Source organism: Dermacentor silvarum, chromosome 10 (genome assembly GCF_013339745.2).
Source record: "Dermacentor silvarum isolate Dsil-2018 chromosome 10, BIME_Dsil_1.4, whole genome shotgun sequence".
NCBI classification, from domain to species: Eukaryota; Metazoa; Arthropoda; class Arachnida; order Ixodida; family Ixodidae; genus Dermacentor; species Dermacentor silvarum.
The window spans coordinates 57,655,920-57,675,133 of record NC_051163.1 but is presented as its reverse complement, the minus strand read 5'-3'; the positions used below and the strand labels follow the sequence as shown (position 1 = coordinate 57,675,133).

Below are 19,214 nucleotides of genomic sequence, written 5' to 3'. Positions count from 1 at the left end.
CCGTGAGGGCTTTATAGAAGTTATATTGGTTTTGGTTGTGACAGTGCGACATCACATGTTCATGGCTGGTTTCGATCTTAGCTGTGCTAATTTTTAAATTCAAACTTATTCACTTCAAATGCATTCACTTTCAAAATATATAAGAAAATCAAGCTTTGCATTTTCTTGGTGTTCTTACTCTTTTGGTTACATTCTGTTATGAACCTGTTTTTCCTTTAGCCAATATAGGTTACATTGCCCTGTTAACACTTTAAGTGCCATTCAAAAAACTGATAACTATCCCGCAGCAAACTCAATATCCTCCTCAGTCCCGAAGCGCGCTTGGGGGCATGATAACTTTTGAAGTCGGTTCTTATTACCGATTGGTATATTTTAAACGTGAAAACACAATTTCTCATTGGAATACCCCGGTTAGATACTGACGGCAGCATCTCCATGTAAATGGAGAAAGTAACCTTACAATTACTGTCATGAAAACCGTTTTTATTGGCCAAAAGACACAGATGAAGCTCTAACATCGCATGGAACGTTGGCTTATTGATGCCGCATTCTGTATTTTTTTGTCAACTCGCAGTAATCGAGATGTACTTAATGGTTTCCTTTTGTCGTCTGTGACAACACAACAGCCTAGACCTGAATTAGTAGGAATTTTCACGAAAGCTTACAGCAGTAATGTGCTTAAACCCCTTTCACACAGTTCCACTGGCTTCAAACTTTAAGTCGGAGTTGGATATTTTACTTAATTGCCGCTGAGATAATCCTGAAAAAGAACAAAGGCAGCGTATACCAAATTGGGTACTATGGGACCTAGGAGGATATGTCAGTCATGTGGATGATGTTGACGTTAGCTGATCTTTTGCACAGAAATGTTTTTCCAAGAAAAATTTACTTAGGTAATCTAAAAAGGTAAAAGTAAAAAAAAAAAACCTATGAAACACCAGCTAAATAATGGATAAAGATTGCTTTCAGGAACTAAAGGAGTGATTTACACATGTTAGGCACCATGCTGTAAAGTTCAGCGACTTTTCGCTGTGAGGAATTAAGTGCAATAAGATTAAAAAAGAGCGCATATTGATGACTAGGAAAAAAAGCAACTTTGTTGCAAATCAGAGGCTGGATCCAGGGCTGCCTGAAGGTGGTTAGAGCCCTCATTGCAACACAAGGAGACTGAGCCGTGGATTTGAGGCCCACTGCACACTCAGTTCTGTGCAGGGAGGGCTAAAGTGCCGGCACATTTGGGGTAGGGCGGCCAGAGGCCCCTTTTTGGATCCACCACTAGTGCATGTAAAAGTTACCTAAGGTAACCAGGGTTTGTGAGGGGAAATATCTGGGATCGAAGCACTTGTCTGTCACGCCTGTTCCCGCGTCATGAGGCATAGTTTCCCCATGAAGTTTGCGTCATGCTGCCCTGTCTGTTCTGTTACAGTTTACAGTGAGCTGTGTATTAACTTCTTGGCACTGCCTTCTTTCCAGTGAGGCTCTACGAGTGTATTGAGAAGATGCAGAACGTGGTGGGCGACTCGATCCCAGAGGCTACGCTTCGTCGAGCGGCACTCGAGGGAGACTTCAATGCAGAAGTGGCTCTTGACCATCTTCTGCAAGGTCAGCTGACTGCCGCTAGTTGCCGTGCGACTAGAAGCGTCGCACTCTTTCGCATTTCACGGGCTTTATTTCAGGCTTGTAAAAAACTTTTACGTAGCGCGTATTGAGTGACATAAAGCTGAATTTGAATTTTTAAGGTGGTCTGCAATTTTCTCATTGGCACTTTTGCTCTGAATATAATATTTGAGCAATTGATTAATTAACAATAACTAATTATGCACTTATGCGAAATACAAAAAATAGTTTGACTTGCTCCAAGCGACGGCAAACAACATTACCTTGGGCCTGTGTGTGGCACTTGCATATTTTAAAATTTTAACACAAGTTACGTGGGACCCATGGTACATACTGGTCATGTACAACCAATTTAGGTAAATTGAATTTTCGTTGTAGTTGGCCTTTAAGCTTGAATATTGATACAGAATACGCTACACGCTTATAGGTGCCATCAGCTTTACTTTTGGGAAACGAGTGCATTCAAGATTTTGCATTGTGACATGGAGTATGTGGCATGCGGCATTTCGATGGTGCAAGAGAAGCACTCATTTGCCCACTTGCCCAGTATAGTTGTTTCGTTCAGGGTGAACCAGAAGTGCACATTTGTCTGTGAAAAAAAAAAAAAAAAAAGGCAAGCCAGAATTTTTTAAGGATGGAACAGTGGTGCCATCAATCTCCAGGGGCGTGTAACTGCTTCCCACTTTTTCTAGCACGAGCAAGAAAAATAAGGCGATGCAAGGGGTTAGATTTTTTGTTAGTTGCAACCATCTGAAAGAACAACCAATGAAGCAAGAGAAAGCATAGGAGATATCGTTATATTTAGTTGAAATGTGGAAATAGTAAGGTAAAGGGAATTGAAAGTGAATGGAAAGATAACTTGCCTCAATACGGTGTGTTCCTATATTGCTTGAGTGCGAATTGCATTAACGTTGACAGTCATTGTGAGGTGGGTTCTGCTGGACTTGTTTGCATATGTGTACAAGATTAACCCTGGAGGTGCTAGCCAATGTTGCTCATGGGCAAGGTGGTGGATGTAGAACATCCTTTTAACCGCTGGCGTCACATAGTATGCAAATTTTGGGACCAGGCAGTTGGTGTGCGTTTCCTTCTATCTGGGACATAAGGCGCGAGTGTTCTTTTGACCGAGGCATTTACATTTTTTTTTTTCTTTTGGTCATGCATAGCATAACATGTGATTGAGACTAATTCTGGATGAAATGGAAAAGCACAGGGTGTCTAGACAGTTTCACACAATAATTATCATGAAGTGCCATTCCTGTGTGAAATGTGGGCCTAGACATTTCAGTGGGTATAGCTTGGAAAGCCAATTACACCTGACTTTCATTCGAATTTGGTGTTACTTGTTGACATGCATTCGGTTGCAGCCTTTGTTGTAGAAGGATCATTACTTGTGAGACCTACCATTAGTGAATTCTAAAACCTGGAATTTTCGTTAAATTTTTCAGTTCAGAGAAATTGTTACCTACAGTGGTTAGGGCAAAGTTAGTGGCATGGCAGAAGGACGCGAACTTCTCCATTAAACTAATGCAATGGACAAATGGTGGTGTTTTTTGCTGTTTCTTTAAGTGTAAGCCTGGCCGGATGGTTGGAATGGTATCACGAAACACGTGATAAATTCAAATCTGCAGCGCATCCTACCTGACATAGCTTACCGGTAGCATTTGTTGACAATTATGGGCTGGCATAGTCACTTGGCAAGCTATAAACCACTGTTTTTTTTTTTTCTTTCTTGCAGCTGAACTTATTCAGTCATAGACAACCTGGGAATTTTTAAAAAGACAGTCGGGGAAAGCCTGGAAGAAATCGGGGAATTTGAAAGTGCCATTGTAGTCGACACACTGCAAATATGGCAAATAAGTTATGTGGAAATGTTCAAGGTGCAGGAAGGTTTATGGAAGGGAAAATTGGATTCCATCCAATAGTAGCTTAAAGCCTCAAAGGAAACCCAGTTTCTCAGAAAAAAAAAAAGAAAAAGAAACCATTGCTATTGAATGAAAATTTGTCCTGGTCCAAGGATCGAATTCGGGACCAGAGGCCTTCCGGTATGGTTGCTATGCTGTCTGAGCTAACTCGGAGGCTAGCAGATCGCAGAGCCAAGGCCAAATGAAATCGACAATACGAAACACGGTGTAGTGACTCCAAATCAGACTTTTTAATGAAGGGATTAGTTTGGATACAACATGTACGTTGACGATCTCACCTGCTGCCGACATTTGATGGTCGCTGCCAGGCTTGGTCTGTCCCAGCGTGCCTTAGTTCATGATGCAAGTGGCGATGGGTCGACTGAAACCGGATTCTCGAGGTCAACACAAGCAGGACCCTACTACACACGGAGACACTGGATATGAATGGTTTCCTTTGTGTCACTGTGCTACTGTTGGGTGTTTGACAGTTTCCCCCTTTTGATGATACTCACTTTCGAAACTGACTTCTGTTCTTTTTCCTAAATACAGAAGCGGACAAGCCAAAGCCGCAGCGAGAGCCACGGAAAAGAGGTGTGTTCCCACAAGTGCAATGCTCGCGTGTGCCTGCATTGCAACGCATGCAAAAGTGCCATTATCCGCATAATCTTGTTTCCTTTGAATGCTGCACTGTGGATATATGTGTGGATATATATATATGGCTAAAAGTTAAAGGAATATTGCAGGGTGGTGCCAAGTGGCCATTCTGTGAGTTTGAGAGGTCCCTTGTGAGACTCATGTATAATCATTTGGGCGATTCTGCTCTCAGTTGCCATTTAAAGGGTGCACTGGTTACTGCAGGCTGCCTTGAATGCACTTTGGACATGCTTTAGCTTGTTCAAATATTTGATAACTAAAGTGTCTTGCTGATCGTTTGTATTTGAATGACACGAGAGGATGGTACTGCAAACATTGAAATGACTTCACGATTGAGGTGTCCAACTCACCCTTTGCGAATTCATGAGACGAGAGGATAGGAATATGGGGATAGTTTCTTTTGTGGCATTTATAGTATGTGGACAGGCAGGCCCAGTGGTTCTGAAGGAAGCTGCAGTTTTAGTTTTGCAAACACTGCTCACAAGCTTCCCTGTGCATTGAGCTGAAAGCTTCAGAGAGGTTCTGCCCATTAGCACGATAGCAATGCATTACAAGCACTTTCATGGCGCTGCCTTCTATTGCTTGTTTTGAAGCAAAACCATCAGTTTTAATGGCTAAGGAATGACAGCATGGGGCCGCATAATGGGGCACGGACCTGCTCTTGCAGAAGTGAGAGTGTCGAGCATGCCCATGTTTGCGTGTGGTTGCGAACCGGCCAAGGCTGGGCACAAAGGACACAGGCAAGCAATTGAAACAGGCGTGGGTGGGGCCTCTCACATATATAATGTTGGCTTCATCGAAGCCCGAGTGGCTTGCATTTGTAACCCTCAGCAAAACAGTGAAATATTCGCGGTACCTTCTGGCGAGCTCACGCTCGATGTAGAATCTTCTTAGTTATCGTAACTTTCTCCTCGGTCTCACCCCCCCCCCCTCCCCCCTCTCCCCCCCCATCTCCCCCACCCTGCTGTGTACCGTCCCATGACAGCGCAGTTTTCTATCAAACTGGGTAAAGCCTGCATAGTTAGAACACCCAGTGCATGGCAGTAAAAGATGCAGACATGCATGTTATATTTCAGCAGCATAGTCTAAATGAAGGCTGGAGGGCTTGCAAAGCAAAATATGCTGGGCTCCCATATTCGCAAATAGGTCTTGACTCAAACCTCGGCTCCAACGATTGGAGGACAATGTGGTGTCTTGACTGAAGTCTATAGATGGGATCCGATAATCTCCTTGGCAATTTTTTGTGAGGATGAATTGTTTGAGAAACATGTCTCCACTCCAATGCCTTTACATGGACTCGGGCTGTGTTCAATCACAATGCTCGTGAATCACTGAAGTCCGAGATTGGAATAGCAGTGACTGCACCAGTTCGCTCAAAGGCACGGTGTAAGATATATGCTCTTTAGGTGAGGACACTCGTTAGATGCGATCGACTAGGTAAGTAGCAACGGCGCGCGTCCATCGGCCCGGTGACGGCAGCAGATACCTATCGGTGGGGCGATGCAGATTCAAGACAGAAAGGTTTTGTCACCTGTTGCTATAGCAACTGGCGCATCCCGGGAAATCCGAAATGAGTGAGGGAAGCGCGAAAGTAGGTCACTGTGGTGAGGGGAAAGGGTTGGGAAGTGGGCATCGCCTCGACGAAGCAGAGAGTTCAGCGTGTTCCTTGTCCGCGCAAGCTCTTGCCTGCATTCTAACTGAAGCCGTGTTGTCCCGCTGGTAGGTATCCGCTGCCGTCACCGGGCCGTTGTACGCGCGTCGTTGCCACTTTATCTGGTCGATCGCGCCTCGCAAGCAAGCCAAGAAGTGTCCCCCCTAAAAAGTGTATATCTTGCATTGTGGTCAGAGGGCAGTGTTGTCTTGCACCCATTTAAGTCGAGGAGGAGCTTTGTGTCGAGACCGGTTTGTGAGCATGGGGATCAGGTGTTGAGTTGGGGCTTAAACCAGAAAAGGTTTAAAACCATTATTCTTTAAATTATGGTGCTGAAAACTTCTGGATATATGTAAATTTATGCACTTATTTTAAAATATGAGGTTCATATTTGTTTATTTCATTTATATCCTACAGAAAGAGTTGCAAGACTTTGAAGTTTGCACTCTGAATACTGGTTTTTTTCTTTCCTTTTTTTTGGGGGGGGGGGTGGGGGGAGCAGGGGGGCAGTCTCGCAACTGTCGTTCTGTGTAGACTGAGCAATAAGGTTGTCCTAATTCGATTTCTTGAATCTTGTGCAAGCCTTTGATACCCTATTGGCGATATTTGAGGAACAAATTTTTCACAAATTTCTCCTGAAAATGAAGTACAGAAAGCTTGCACAAATTAAGAACCAAATGAGATCAACAAAAATGGACATCATATTTGAAATAAACTTGCACATAAATCTGTAACAAATAAAACCTGCAAGGTTTCAGCACCGTGACTCGAAGTGCAAATGTTAAAAAAATTTTATTTGTGACCTAATGTGCCGCAGACTGGAGAACAGTCCGAAGTCTAGCGGCCACTGCTTTTGTGTTTCGCAGCATTCGGAAACTAACTCTAGGCTTTCATTCCTCTTCCCTTCTCTGCTGTCTGGCTTCATTCCTCTTTCCCTCCTTCCCTCCCTCCCACCTTTTCTCCTTCTCTCCCCTCTCTCTCTCGTCTATTTGCTTTTTTTTGCATAAACGCTACTGGCATGCCCTCTCGTCATCGCACCTCATCATCACCGTGCTTGCTCATCACTTTCCATCATTTCAACGTGCCGCTCGCAAGGTAAGAATCGGACAGCGATGACGATGACTCTTGTGTCGTTTCGCCGTCTGACACCGTGTTTGATGGTGGTGGGGCGTCGGCGATGGTACCGCTTAACTTGAGGACCATTGTCGCGAACTTTGACGCGCCGGCGAAATGCCGGAGCGATAACGCGCGAATGTTGGACGGTGGTGAACACGTAGGTGGAGCTGCCGTGCCAGCTAATTCAGGGACAGAGTCGGCAATGCCTTCAAAGTTTGCTCTTTCTTCTCCCTCCATGTGTACAGTTGAAACTTCAGGTTGTGAATTAAAACTGGACGAATTGCTCAAATCAAGTGGGTTGGGGGAATCTCATAGGACAGACAGCTTATCGAAAGCTGCGCACAGTATTAGTGGTTGTGACGATGCACCGCCCGTTCTTGCTCATCTTGACTGTGAAACAGTACCTGCTACATCACTCACCCATGCTTCAAGCGCTACTTACGATCTCAGTCCTAACCATCAAGCTTGTGATACAGACTCTGTTGATGACTTTCTTGAAACACTTCTCCAAGAAGGAAATGCGCCGAGTGCTACCTCGCAACGAAAACCTACGGCACAAGCATCAGTTGCAGTGCCTGATGAACTGGACATACTGTTGGGCATGGTCTCGAGCTACAAGCCCCGTCCTGCTACCCCGACAGATACTTTAAGAGACAACGGCCGAACTGCTTCTGCGAGTGTGAGTCACGAAGCACTGTCTTTAGGCAGACCTACAAAAGATCCAGTTGGAGACAGCTTAGACGCACTTCTGGGAATTGGTGCAGACTCTGCTGTGACTCCGCAACAAGGCGGCGAAGATGCGGCCAAGACGGACTTCGACGACTTTCTCATGTCATTGAGAAGTGACATTGGTGGCACGAGCGACTTAAAAGCACAGGATGATGGTCTGGCGCTGTTGCCCATCGCAGATATTTTGTCTGTGGCTTCCAGCGATGAAAAAGGCCCAGGGAAGCTCCCGCAGAAACCGGAATTGAAGCAGCCCGCCTTGCTCAATCTCGGCGAGATACTTGGTCTGAACAGGGAGCACACCCCCGATTCAGCTGTTGAAAGTGGAGCTCTCAAGCTAGATGACATTCTGAAAGGTGCCGCGGGAAGTCCAGCGGTCGCCGAACATGAGAGCGGCCCATACGGCAACGATGGCGAGAGCCCCGAGCTGAGTCCGTTACACAGTGCGACGGCCGTGACCGTGAAAGAAGCGTCCCTTTTTGGCAAAGTGCTCGTGTACTTCCATTTTGTCCGGCGACAGAAGTCTGTCTTTGATCTCACGAGTTGGTTGAGGAAACTTGGTCTGCTGGAGCCAAGGCCCGGTGAAAAAGCGAGGACAGCAGCGTTCAATTTCGGTGTGCCGTCGCCCGACGACGTTGTGCGCGCGTGTCGGAAGCGAGCAGTGGAGGCATCAGGTACAGGCTCTTCTGTTAGTTTGTTCCTTGCATTCTTTTTCAGACGTAAGAACTGTTTGCATGCGAGTGACAGGTGGAAATTCTCTGAGTAGTTGTTATAATAAGCAATTGTAGGTCAATGAGTAATTGCAGTTTGGTGGGATGCTGTGCTTTTGCATTAACTGGCCTGACTGATCTACTGTATACATCCTCCTGTATGTAAGAATAAAGGACACGTAAAATGAAGGATAGAGTACAAAATAGAAATAATAATATACAAATTTTGCCTTCAAGTTCAGCTTCGTGGTGTAGCAGAAGCTTAGATATTCTAGAGGAGTTGTATTATGCGACGGAAACTGTATTGTTGTGAAGGAGTGCCTGGAGGCAAAATTTGCATGTAAGTGCACTCCGCTTTGCTGTGAAGCTGCACTGAACAGCAGTGCACACAAAACAAGCTTTTCTTTGCATTGACAGTCATGCTGAGTTGCTCTATAAATATTTAAGCACTGTTGTATGCGGTTACATGTAGAAGTTATAGCCACAATTTTTTTTTATTTTTAATTCTTTGAAAGTTGCAATAGCAGGTGTGAGTTATTTGTGCCTGCAAGCTGTTTGTGCAAAACTTTTGCATAACTAAATGGTATGAGTTACAAAAAGGTGGTATAGTTGTGAAGGACATTTAGGGGAACATTTAAATTTGTTCCTATGCAAAAAAAAATGTTGTGCTGTTTGTATCGTTTCTTTCCTTGAGTATGGCAGTAGTATCAATGGTTCCCTTCAAATAAAAAAGACATAAATGCAATACCCCTGTGGTTTTCTTAATTTGGTTAACTGTCGGCCCCTTGAAAACTTTTGTGTGCGTATTTTAAAAATTTTGTTGTTGTAATGTCATCAAAAGCAGTAAACTTTCAAGTGTCCTTTTGGTAGGCTTTTTGGTAGGATGGCACTTGTCTAGACATTTTTTGCTGACACACAGTCAGGATAGCAGTAGCTGTGTTGTGTGCAGCTAAAGTCACTTAGTAAATTCTGTTTGAGTGGCTTTCCACTTAAAGGCTTTGCCGTAAGCTAGACCAATTTAATGATAGAAAGAATGGGAACCTATCATAGCACCTTGAATTTCACTGAAAAGTTTGTAAACTTCAGAAATTTTATATAGAAACAAGGTAAATTTTAGGTGCAAGAATTGTCCTTGAAATGCACCAACCAACATTAAACAGCACTACTATTTGAAGCCTGGAAACACACGGGATTCCCACTATTTGAATTGCTTTGACCACATTGCGAGACAGATGATCGGAGAGCAGGGACGTCAACGTTTCGACTTTCCGAAGCACCAAAGTATAAGGATGACATTCGAGAAAGAGGAGTCTGATGTTAATGCTCTGCACCGATGAGGAATTCCTGAGCCTAAAACATACGCTCATCATAGTGGTTCTTTGTTCACAATAGAAGTGAAAGTTGAGAAACACGTTACTTGGGAGTCTTTTACAAGATTCCATGTTTAGGCTATGAAGCATCTTATATGAGGGAATCTGGTGATTCTAATTAACGACTTAGGTAGAGTCGGCATCAGTGACTGTGGCATTAAGCTGCCGAGCATGAAGTCACAAGTTTAGTTCCAGGCCGCGGTGGCCGCATTCTGGTGGGGGCAGAATGAAAAACCACTTGCAATCCGTGATTTAAGTGCACGTTAAAGGACTCGTTGTGGTCAAAATGAATCTGGAGCCCTCCACTGAGGCATGTACCATGACTATTGGGCAGTTTCATGACGTTAAACCCCACAAATTTTTTAAATATCGGCCTTAAAGGGCACACTGCTTCTAATGCTTTGACTGGACACCATGTGCAGATAAATCAGAACACAAACTAGCAATTGGCAACCATCATCGCTGAAGAAGTAGCATCACTATCAGCTCACCCTGTGCTCAAAAATATATTATCTACCCTATTTACTTATCTAAGGCCCTACTTTCTGGATTTTTTACAGGCTGCGGTCCTTACGCAAGGCAGGCTTATAGCCACTCACGGAAGCCTTGAACTGTGCCTAGACTGCAATGCAGAATAACGCAATCGCTGGCGGCTGACTATGAACACATTTATTCAGTCGTCGTCTTCGTCGTGCGTTTGATGAGCTTGCCTCATCGGCGCCCTCTCAAAGCTAGTCGTTCTCGGTCTCTGCGTTTGTGTCCATGCTTTATGCTGCTACATCTTGAGTGCCCAGCTTTCTATTTCCGTGATGTACCAGCTTTGCAGTTCAGCTGCAAGGTTGAAAAACGTAAACTTTAACCTATCTTACAAAAGTAAGGGTTTTTTTTTTTTTTTTCATTACCATGCAAATATAGCATTGAAAAAGTGCTCTTTCAGTCTAAAATCATTTTGTGTCACTCTCCAGCATCTCGTTAAGCTCGAGCACTTTGCGGTGCTAAATGCCTTTGCTTGCTTGTCCTCGCCTCCTGCCCCTTCTGTTCCTTGTGCCCATTGTTTGCAGAACGGAAGCCGCTCACACCTCTCGAGCAAGTTGGCGCACCTGTCAGAGCTGCTGGGGCGAACAAGGAGCTGCTGCCCGCCGTTGACTCGGCACTGAGGCAGACGTTTCCCAGGCAGCCTCAGCTTGATGTCGAGGACAGGCGCAGCAAGTGAGCATTGATTTGTATGCGCATAATTGGAATCGGCTAGCGCAAGACAGGGGTAATTAGAGATCGCAGGGAGAGGCCTTCGTCTTGCAGTGGACATAAATATAGGCTGCTGCTGATGATGATGAATTGCTGTTGTGAGAGCTATTAACAAATTTTTACGCCCTTTGTGGCTTATCTTGTCCCCTAACAATAATTGTCGCCTATCTTGCATACACTTCCTTTCTCTAGTGCTGTGTGCCCGATACTTTCCTGTCAGGAACGCTGTGCCCTGCCAATAAATGCGTGCCATACGCGATCATAACCTCTTCACTACCGAAACAAATGTGGGCACGCAAATTAGTAACTGTTTTTAAAATTTTATTTCATGCAAGTTCAGGAGCTCGCAGAAAAAAATTGGTCTCCTAAAAAGCATTTTGAAGCCAGAAAGCTGTGTCGACAAAGCCTCGTGTGAGCTGCTTGCAGCCATTTTCTTCTTTTTTTTTAATGGCCGCCCCAGGCGACAGATGGTGCTCTCTTTTGGAAACCAGGTAAACGATGATGCAGGCTGATAAACGCACACAATTTAAATGACTCGGAACAATTCGCTGAGGCATACTTTGCTTTAGAAAAAATTTATCTTGCACTCACTTCCTTTTTATAGCGCAGTGCACCCGATACTTTCCTGCCAGGAACACTGTGCCATGCCAATATATCTGTGCCGTACATGATCATAAGGTACCGGGAGTGCAGTGTTACAGAAAGGAAGGAAATGCAAGATGGATGACGATTATTGCTCGAGCGCAACAGTACCACGCCCCAAAGAGTAAACATTTTTCTTAGATTGCACTTAAGTGTGGCATTTCTTTCTCCATTTCTTGTTCTTAATCTCACCAACAGTATTGGCTGCTTCTTTTTTAATTAGAGACTAAAGAAAGAAATGGAGTTAGGGAGGCCATCTATTGTGTTTGGTGTAAATAACCAGTAGCCTAATAGAGCTACAGAATGGGTGCCGAGAGAAGGGAAGTGCAATCGAGAACTGCAAAATCTTAGGTGGTATGATGAAATTACGAAATTTGCAGGCATAAGATGGGGTCAGCTAGCCCGAGGCTGGGGTAATTGGAGACCACTGAATGATGCCTTCGTCCTGAAAGTGGACATAAAATAGTCTTTTGATGACGATGGCATTGCATTCTGTATAATCTGTGCTGCAACCTAAGGGTTCGTTTTTTGGGGGGCCCACTGCAGCCCGTCTAGAAACTGGATTTGTGTTTTTGCTGTTGTCATTCTCTGCAGGGCATCGTCGGAAACTCTCAAGGTGCCGAGTGCGACAAGCTCCAACCGTAGTTCTCCGGATCTGGATCGTAAGGAGCCCTCTCCGGAAGCTGCCGGGGACACGCAGCCGGCCGACGGTGCCACTCCCAAGACACCAAGGTGTGCACCGCGCTATGCTGCAAGGCTACAATGATATGTGCACATTTCACACTGTTACTCAAGACTGTGATGCAACATCAGTGTTATGTGTTGTTTATCGCACTGTGGTAGATTAGTGGGTATTGTGTTTTGCTGCGGAGCACAAGGTTGCGGGTTCAATACTTGACAATGGCGGTCACATTCCGATGGTCGGGGTTGCATAGGCACTCATGTACTCCCCATAGCAAAAGTATACGGACCAGGGATTCTTCGATAAAGCCGATTTTATCCTCTGCCCATTGATGTAACATGAAATTGAGGATTGCAGTCCAAACTTGGCATCATGACCTTTCCAGTGCACTTGTCAATTTCAGTTTGTGCTTCCTAATTACGAAGAAATTCAGTTTTTTTTTTTCAGCAAGCTTGTGGTCTGTGTACTTTTCCTCACTGGTGTACTTATACTAATGTGCACGTTTTCAGACATACTGATGTGCACGTTAGAACCCCAGGAAGTTGAAATTAATCCTGGGCTGCGATTTTGTAGCCATGCTTTTTCTTATTCTATTCCTTTTGGCACTTTTTGCTCTTTGCCAGTAGTCAGAGTGACACTTTGCCCGCGTCATCAACAGGATCAACCGTCGTGAACGGTAGATGATAAGTGTGGCGTAGAATTGATTGGAAGGCATGGCTACAAAATCGCAGCTCAAAGCCCTTCACTGTGGCATCTTCAGAGTCCCAGTGTTGCTTTGGGTTGTTAAATACCACAAATCAATCAGTCAATCAATTAATTAGTTGAGTGTCATGACAGGAACTGAACTGTTCTCTCGTTTGTCTCTTTTCTCAAGTCGCCTTGGTATGCGTACCGTGTCATCATGTACCCGCGATCAGTAACTGAACAAGCAAAAGAAACTTCATCCTGCTTGCACTGTTGAACGTATTACGTGGCAGGCACACTTGAGGTGTAGTTTTGAGTTGCCTGGAATCAGGCACTCGGGGTGCTGATGTTGTAGATAACACTTGCAGCACTTACCCACGAAATGATATTACTGCTGGAGCTCTCAATGACATAACAGTAAGGCTACTTCACATTGGATAGATGTGCCCTTGTTTCCAGGCAGCCAGTTGGGAGAGATATCTTTAAGATATCTTCTTCAAGTTGACCAAACTTTCTAATAATATTCTGGGAAACACATAAATGACAGCAAGTAAAAAACAAATTTGGCAATTTCACCCTAAGGGGTGAAGCATTTACAGCAATAGCAAAACTTAGCTTTGCGCTTGAACTACTCGGATGACATTCTAATTGTGCACGAGTGAGACATCTTGGCACAATGCAGCACGCAAGGCAACTCATGCTGAGCCGTAGGAACAGCGTCAGCTACCAGGCGTCTCAGAACGCTGGCGTGATGGGCTTCGCCAGTGCCATTTCAGGCGTCACACCTTGATGGTGTGCACAAGACGAGACCAACTGTCTTAGTCAGCTCCCAGTGATATATTACGTAACGTTAGCTTGGCGTTTACTGCTCATGCAGACCAGAGCATATTCAGCAGGAACACTAGTGTGCTTTTAGTGTGCATGTGCACAACGCTCGGGCCTGCAGCAGAGGAGAGAACGCTGTCCTGGCTCCACCACCAATTCAAGTTGAGTGAAGTGTTAACGATGCATCCACTTCGCTTCATCATTTTTGCAGCCTAATAAAATCCGTGTTACTGGAGCCCCTCAAACTTTCCGCCCGCAAGGGCTGCGCATGCGCTCTTTATAGTCGGGCAGCATGATTGTGGGAATGCGCCTCAAAGCATCTAGTGTAATTGCTATCGCAATAAGGACGTTCTATGGCTATGAACTGTGTGCAAAGCCATGGTCTGAGCTCTTTTGATGTAAACCAGAAGGTGGTCTGTTGGTAGCGTGTTTGAGAGGAAAAGGGGGACGAAAATTATGCCCAGCTGACTTTAGTAGCAGCAAGAGAATAGAGCAGAATTTACCGTATTTACTCACGTAATGACCGCACTCGCATAAAGAACGCACCCCCAACTTTAGTCGTCAAAATTAGATTTTTTTTTTACTCCTGCGTAATAAATGCACCCTGAACTTGCTGCCGTGAAGTAGGAGAGACGGTACGATTTGGTGTCCGATATGACGTCCAGTGGGTAAGATTGTGTCAGACACTGTATCGGACGCCGAATCATACCGTGTGTCGCCTTCTTTTATTGCGACAGCAATCATATAGACACCCCAGGCGCATTATTGTCGTCGGCGCTGACGATCGGGGCTCTATCTCCCGCGTTCGAGGGAGGAAAGCGGGAAGGAAACGTGCCGTATTCCGTCGTGCGCATGGCGCCGGGGGGAGGGGAGGAGGGCGGCGCAGCAACTGCGCATTATGCGCCCTATCTTGAAAGCGATCTGCGTGGGGGCCGAGTCGAGGTACGACAGCGGCTTATACGTTCGTGTGTGCTCAGTTCTCGCCGCTCAGTTGGCGTTGAAGCGACACACGGCACGAATTGCCGCCGCACTTCCTCGTGCCAGCGTTTTGACAGCGAGTGTCCGCGGTCATCGAGTGTGATGTGTTCATGTTTGCCTGTGCACGCCGACACCATGCCGGTTAAATTACTTCGCAAGTTTATACGGCCGATAAAACTACCATCCTTACTTCGTATAGCTCTTTGCGCATTTGCTATCGCAATCAGTGGTTCACCTTTCGGGCGAAACTGCGACTTTTTTTGGAGGTGGCCGCGGAAAAAAAATAGCTCAAAATTTTATCCCGCACAATAAACGCACCCCCCAACTTTGCGCATATTTGCGGGAAATAAAGTGCGTTCATTATGCGAGTAAATACGGTAGTTGAGAACAAAAAATCCGACAACTCGAGTTGGATTTTGAATTTGTGGTCAAGGACAGCACAAGTGGGGTGGCAAAAGGAAGCGAGATGATAAACACATCGTCATATGTGTCATCTTGCTTTCTATGGCCTCATTCTCTTACCCTGTTCCAAATGATAAGTGAAATTAAAATTTAGACTGAGTGGCAGTTATTATTTCTGTCCGATTATTTGTAGCGATTATTGTAGTCTTCTTTTTTCATGCCTGCCAAGGAAACAAAGAGTGGTCGGTCGGGGAAATGGTTTGCCTAGGCTTTTCTTTTTTTTTTTGCTGCACTGGTTTGGTTTCATCTTGTCCTCCGTTGGCCTGCCTCCATGCTGCTGACGCTGTGTGCAGGTCCAAGCCACCCAAGGACGTGGCTGCAGAATATGCCAAGGAGAGGGGCTCGACCAAGTCTCTCCTCAACTTGGTGGTCATTGGGCATGTAGACGCTGGCAAGAGCACACTCATGGGTCACCTCCTGTACAGGTCAGTCAAGTTGGGGGTCGTTGCAAGTAAGAGTCGCTGCACTTGTGTTCCTGCCTACACTGTGTGTAGCATACCGCACACGAGTTCGAAGGAACTTGGAGTACACAAAGATCTACTGCATTATCTGCCAACTTTTACAGTTTTTATAGAAATAAGATGCCTGATTTATAGTGTTTGCTTATGATTGTCATATTGATGCCAATAATTTTACGACTTTTCATTTGCGTCTTGTTTTAAGCTGGACTGATCTCATCAGGATCCAATTACATAGTCGTGAAGATATTTTTCGCAGCCTCCCTTTTCGGACCTGCTTGATTAGTCTGACCTACCGGCGGCAGCGCCACCATTAAAATGGCCTGTGAAATTTTGGCTGCCATTATACTTGGATAGTTCAAGAATAAACATAATGAACATTTCCGTTTTTCTGTGATGCAAATTATATTTTGATACAAATACAGTGGAATCTCTTTGATACGATCTTCATGGGAACTGGAAAATAAAACGTATCATCTGAAAATCGTATTATCCAAACATAATCGTATATAAGAAAAAAAACTGTATATAAGAAAAAAAAAAACTTATTATCCCAAAAGACGTATTATGCAAAACCTTATCAATGGGATTCCACAGTATAGAGAAGCAACCCTACAGGACAACGTCATGTAATTATGTTTAATAAACTGTGTCTATCTTGACTTTTGAAACAACTTCTAGTATCTCTCACAAAACTTTATTATTTCTTGGCTGCGGTGGTGCTATTTTTTACATTTTAAGGTTGGCATGTTTGTATTGTAATTACTCGTGTAAGGCCCGCACTTTTGGCAATGCAGGGTAAGCTCCAGGGGCAAAGCTTCTGCACATGTGTTACTGGGCCAAGTACCGTATAGACTCGTGTAAGGGGTGCAACCGTGTAAGGGCCGCACCTCCAACTTGGCAGCCCAAAATTTAGAAAGAAATTTTCGAACAGAAAAGCCGCTTCTAGGTGGCCAAAGCCATCTAGTAGCGGCATCTAGTAACTGGAGCCATCTAGTAGCGTTCCTTAAATGGGACCAAAGCGAAAGATTCGGTCCCGTGTAAGGGCTGCACCTCGTTATAATTGTGAAAGAAAAGTGCGGCCCTTGCACGAGTCTCTACGGTACTCTGGCAAAGTTTGACGACACTTTCAGTTGTTGCTTCTTGAAGCAAATACGGAATCAGAGTAACTTGCTATTCACGAAGGTTTCGCATGTGCTAGAATACGGAAGTGCAAAAAAAAAAAAGAAAAATAGAGAGAGAGAGTCAAATTTGACCGTGAGTGGTGTATTTTATGTCTTATTTTATTGTGAATGCTGTAGTAAATGATATGCTTGTTTTTGTTCACCGGCTTAAATGAACAAAATGTGACTTGTGGGACTATATTCAGGAGCACTGTCACATTTGAACTTCGCCTCTCTAGTTTTTCCCCTAATCGACTCGGAAAGTTGTTCGCAGTATAATTCAGACTTGGATCTCTTTGTAATCTCCAGCCCCATTTATAGTAATCCTGCTCCAACTCCCCAGCAACACTTGACACGTTGACCTTGTTCTTGGTTCCTTGTTCTTTGGAGAGGTTTTGGATGTGCCTTGTTAAAAAGCATGTCGGAAATGTCCTCTCTAAGGATGCGAGAAGTGAAAAGATTGATAAAGTTAAGGAGGCACACAGGCAACACTGCTCCTGCAGTTGATTTGCGTGGAACTGAAATCAAATGCAAGCTTGTGTAAATATGCCTGCGGTCACCTAGAGAAGGTTGTTTTTGCCACAACAATAAACGCATTTTACGACTAGCCTTCTAGAAACTGGAATGGCTTGTAAATTTCTTGTGTCCTGGTTCCAGACAAGACAAGCTCGCTGTGCATCATGGTATGTGCATGCAAAAGCTTTCTCATCAAATGGACTCGTACACCTTCCAATTTGCAGCCAGTTTTAATGCGAAGCATTCTTTGCCTCAACCTGCACATTGGGGTTAGCTGCTCGTCTCGCATCATTTCCCAGTGTACCACTTTCAAGATTGGCTGCCGTCACGCCATAGTCTTGTCGTCATCACCACGTGACTGTCATCGTCATATATGTGTCACTGCCCTCACACCATTGTCGTCATGCCACAGGCATCGCTGTCACCAGTCATGCCATTATCGTTAAGCCATTCTCGTCTTCATGCCATCATCTTGTCGTTATCATGGCACATGTGCTCACGTCACACAAGCATTTTCTTGCCTTACATGGACACCTTGCTTTGTCTACGTTAACACTTTGCAAAACCCAAAGCTAGGCTGCAGACAGCAAGCTAAGGGCGAAATGCTTTGCGTAACATTGATTTTCGCACTGCGTGTGATCTGCTTATTTTATAACTTCAGAACTCGGCTCACACAGCATTGCATGCGCGCAGTCATTTGTCGTCCTTTGCATGTTTTGCACTTGTGAAACGGCCAACATTTCAAGCACATCTCGACATGTTTCAATGAGACCTGTTGTGTTCGTTTTACCTGCAGGCTTGGCTGTGTACAGAAGAAGCAGATGCACAAGTATGAGCAGGAGTCCAAAAAACTGGGAAAGGCTTCGTTTATGTATGCCTGGGTATTGGACGAGACGTCAGAAGAGAGGTAAGTAGGGGAGTTTAGCAGGGAAGTTTCTTAATTGAATTGAATGTTGATGTTCTAGAAAAAATAACTTTAAAATGTCAAATTTATTGCCAATAATTTTTCTCACTTTTGAACAAGTTAGAATACAAAGGTGACGTCTCTAACCAAGGTGCCCTTAACCTTAGCAGAAAGATAAATCATGAGCATAATGTGACATTGTGACAGTGTACTTATAAAGACCCCACTTACAACTCCTACAAAAGTTATGGGTGTCCCACCCTTATTATATGCCCAATGTATAACTCTTCATGTAGTAAAGAATTTGTTTGATATGAATGCAGAAATGGCAATAAATTTACGGGCCCATGTGTGTTTTATTCGTTATCTGTGTATTCTGGCAGATATCTGAGCAGTATGAATTACCAATTCACAAATGAAGCAACACTGTTGGATTTCACTGCACAAATGGCAATGCGCAGGGGTGGTGGTGATACATTACTTGACACTTCATTGTCAGTATCAACCAAGCGAGCTCGAAACACACACACGCATACAGAAAAGGAAGGTGTGTGCTACAGGAACAGTTCGTTCACTGGATCACGCAGTTCTTTAATTATGATGTAACTTTGGACAGTGCCTTCAGGCACTGGCCAGACGTGCCCAAGTTAGTGATTTCTTTGCGTTTGCAAGTTTACTAAATCTGAACAGTTCAATATTTAGTGTCCGCATGTGTCAATCAGTTCCTGTTTTTTTTTTTTTTTGCATTATGCTTTTCAATGCTTGAATGTTTCCTTACTAGGTTTAAGCATTTCAAACAGACAAGCGCAGGGCACTGATTGTGCACTGACGATTCTGTCTTACAATGTATCAAACCGCTCCACGGCGTGAAAGCAGCTCTAATTTCAAACGAAAGCCTGCGTGT

At 44.5% G+C, this 19,214-nt stretch overlaps 1 protein-coding gene across 2 annotated transcripts in view; it reads left to right on the top strand.

The window, feature by feature from the left end:
• Positions 1-19,214, top strand: part of LOC119431902 (HBS1-like protein) — a 36,973-nt gene that overhangs the window by 2,853 nt on the left and 14,906 nt on the right. Inside the window, exons 4-10 of one of the 2 annotated variants that reach the window (XM_037699343.2) lie at positions 1,474-1,602; positions 4,074-4,115; positions 6,930-8,345; positions 10,813-10,960; positions 12,233-12,370; positions 15,563-15,694; positions 18,203-18,313. In XM_037699343.2, the coding sequence (XP_037555271.1) occupies positions 1,474-1,602; positions 4,074-4,115; positions 6,930-8,345; positions 10,813-10,960; positions 12,233-12,370; positions 15,563-15,694; positions 18,203-18,313 (2,116 nt within the window). The remainder of the gene's footprint in view (positions 1-1,473; positions 1,603-4,073; positions 4,116-6,929; positions 8,346-10,812; positions 10,961-12,232; positions 12,371-15,562; positions 15,695-18,202; positions 18,314-19,214) is intronic. The other variant, XM_037699344.2, reaches the window with a different exon arrangement.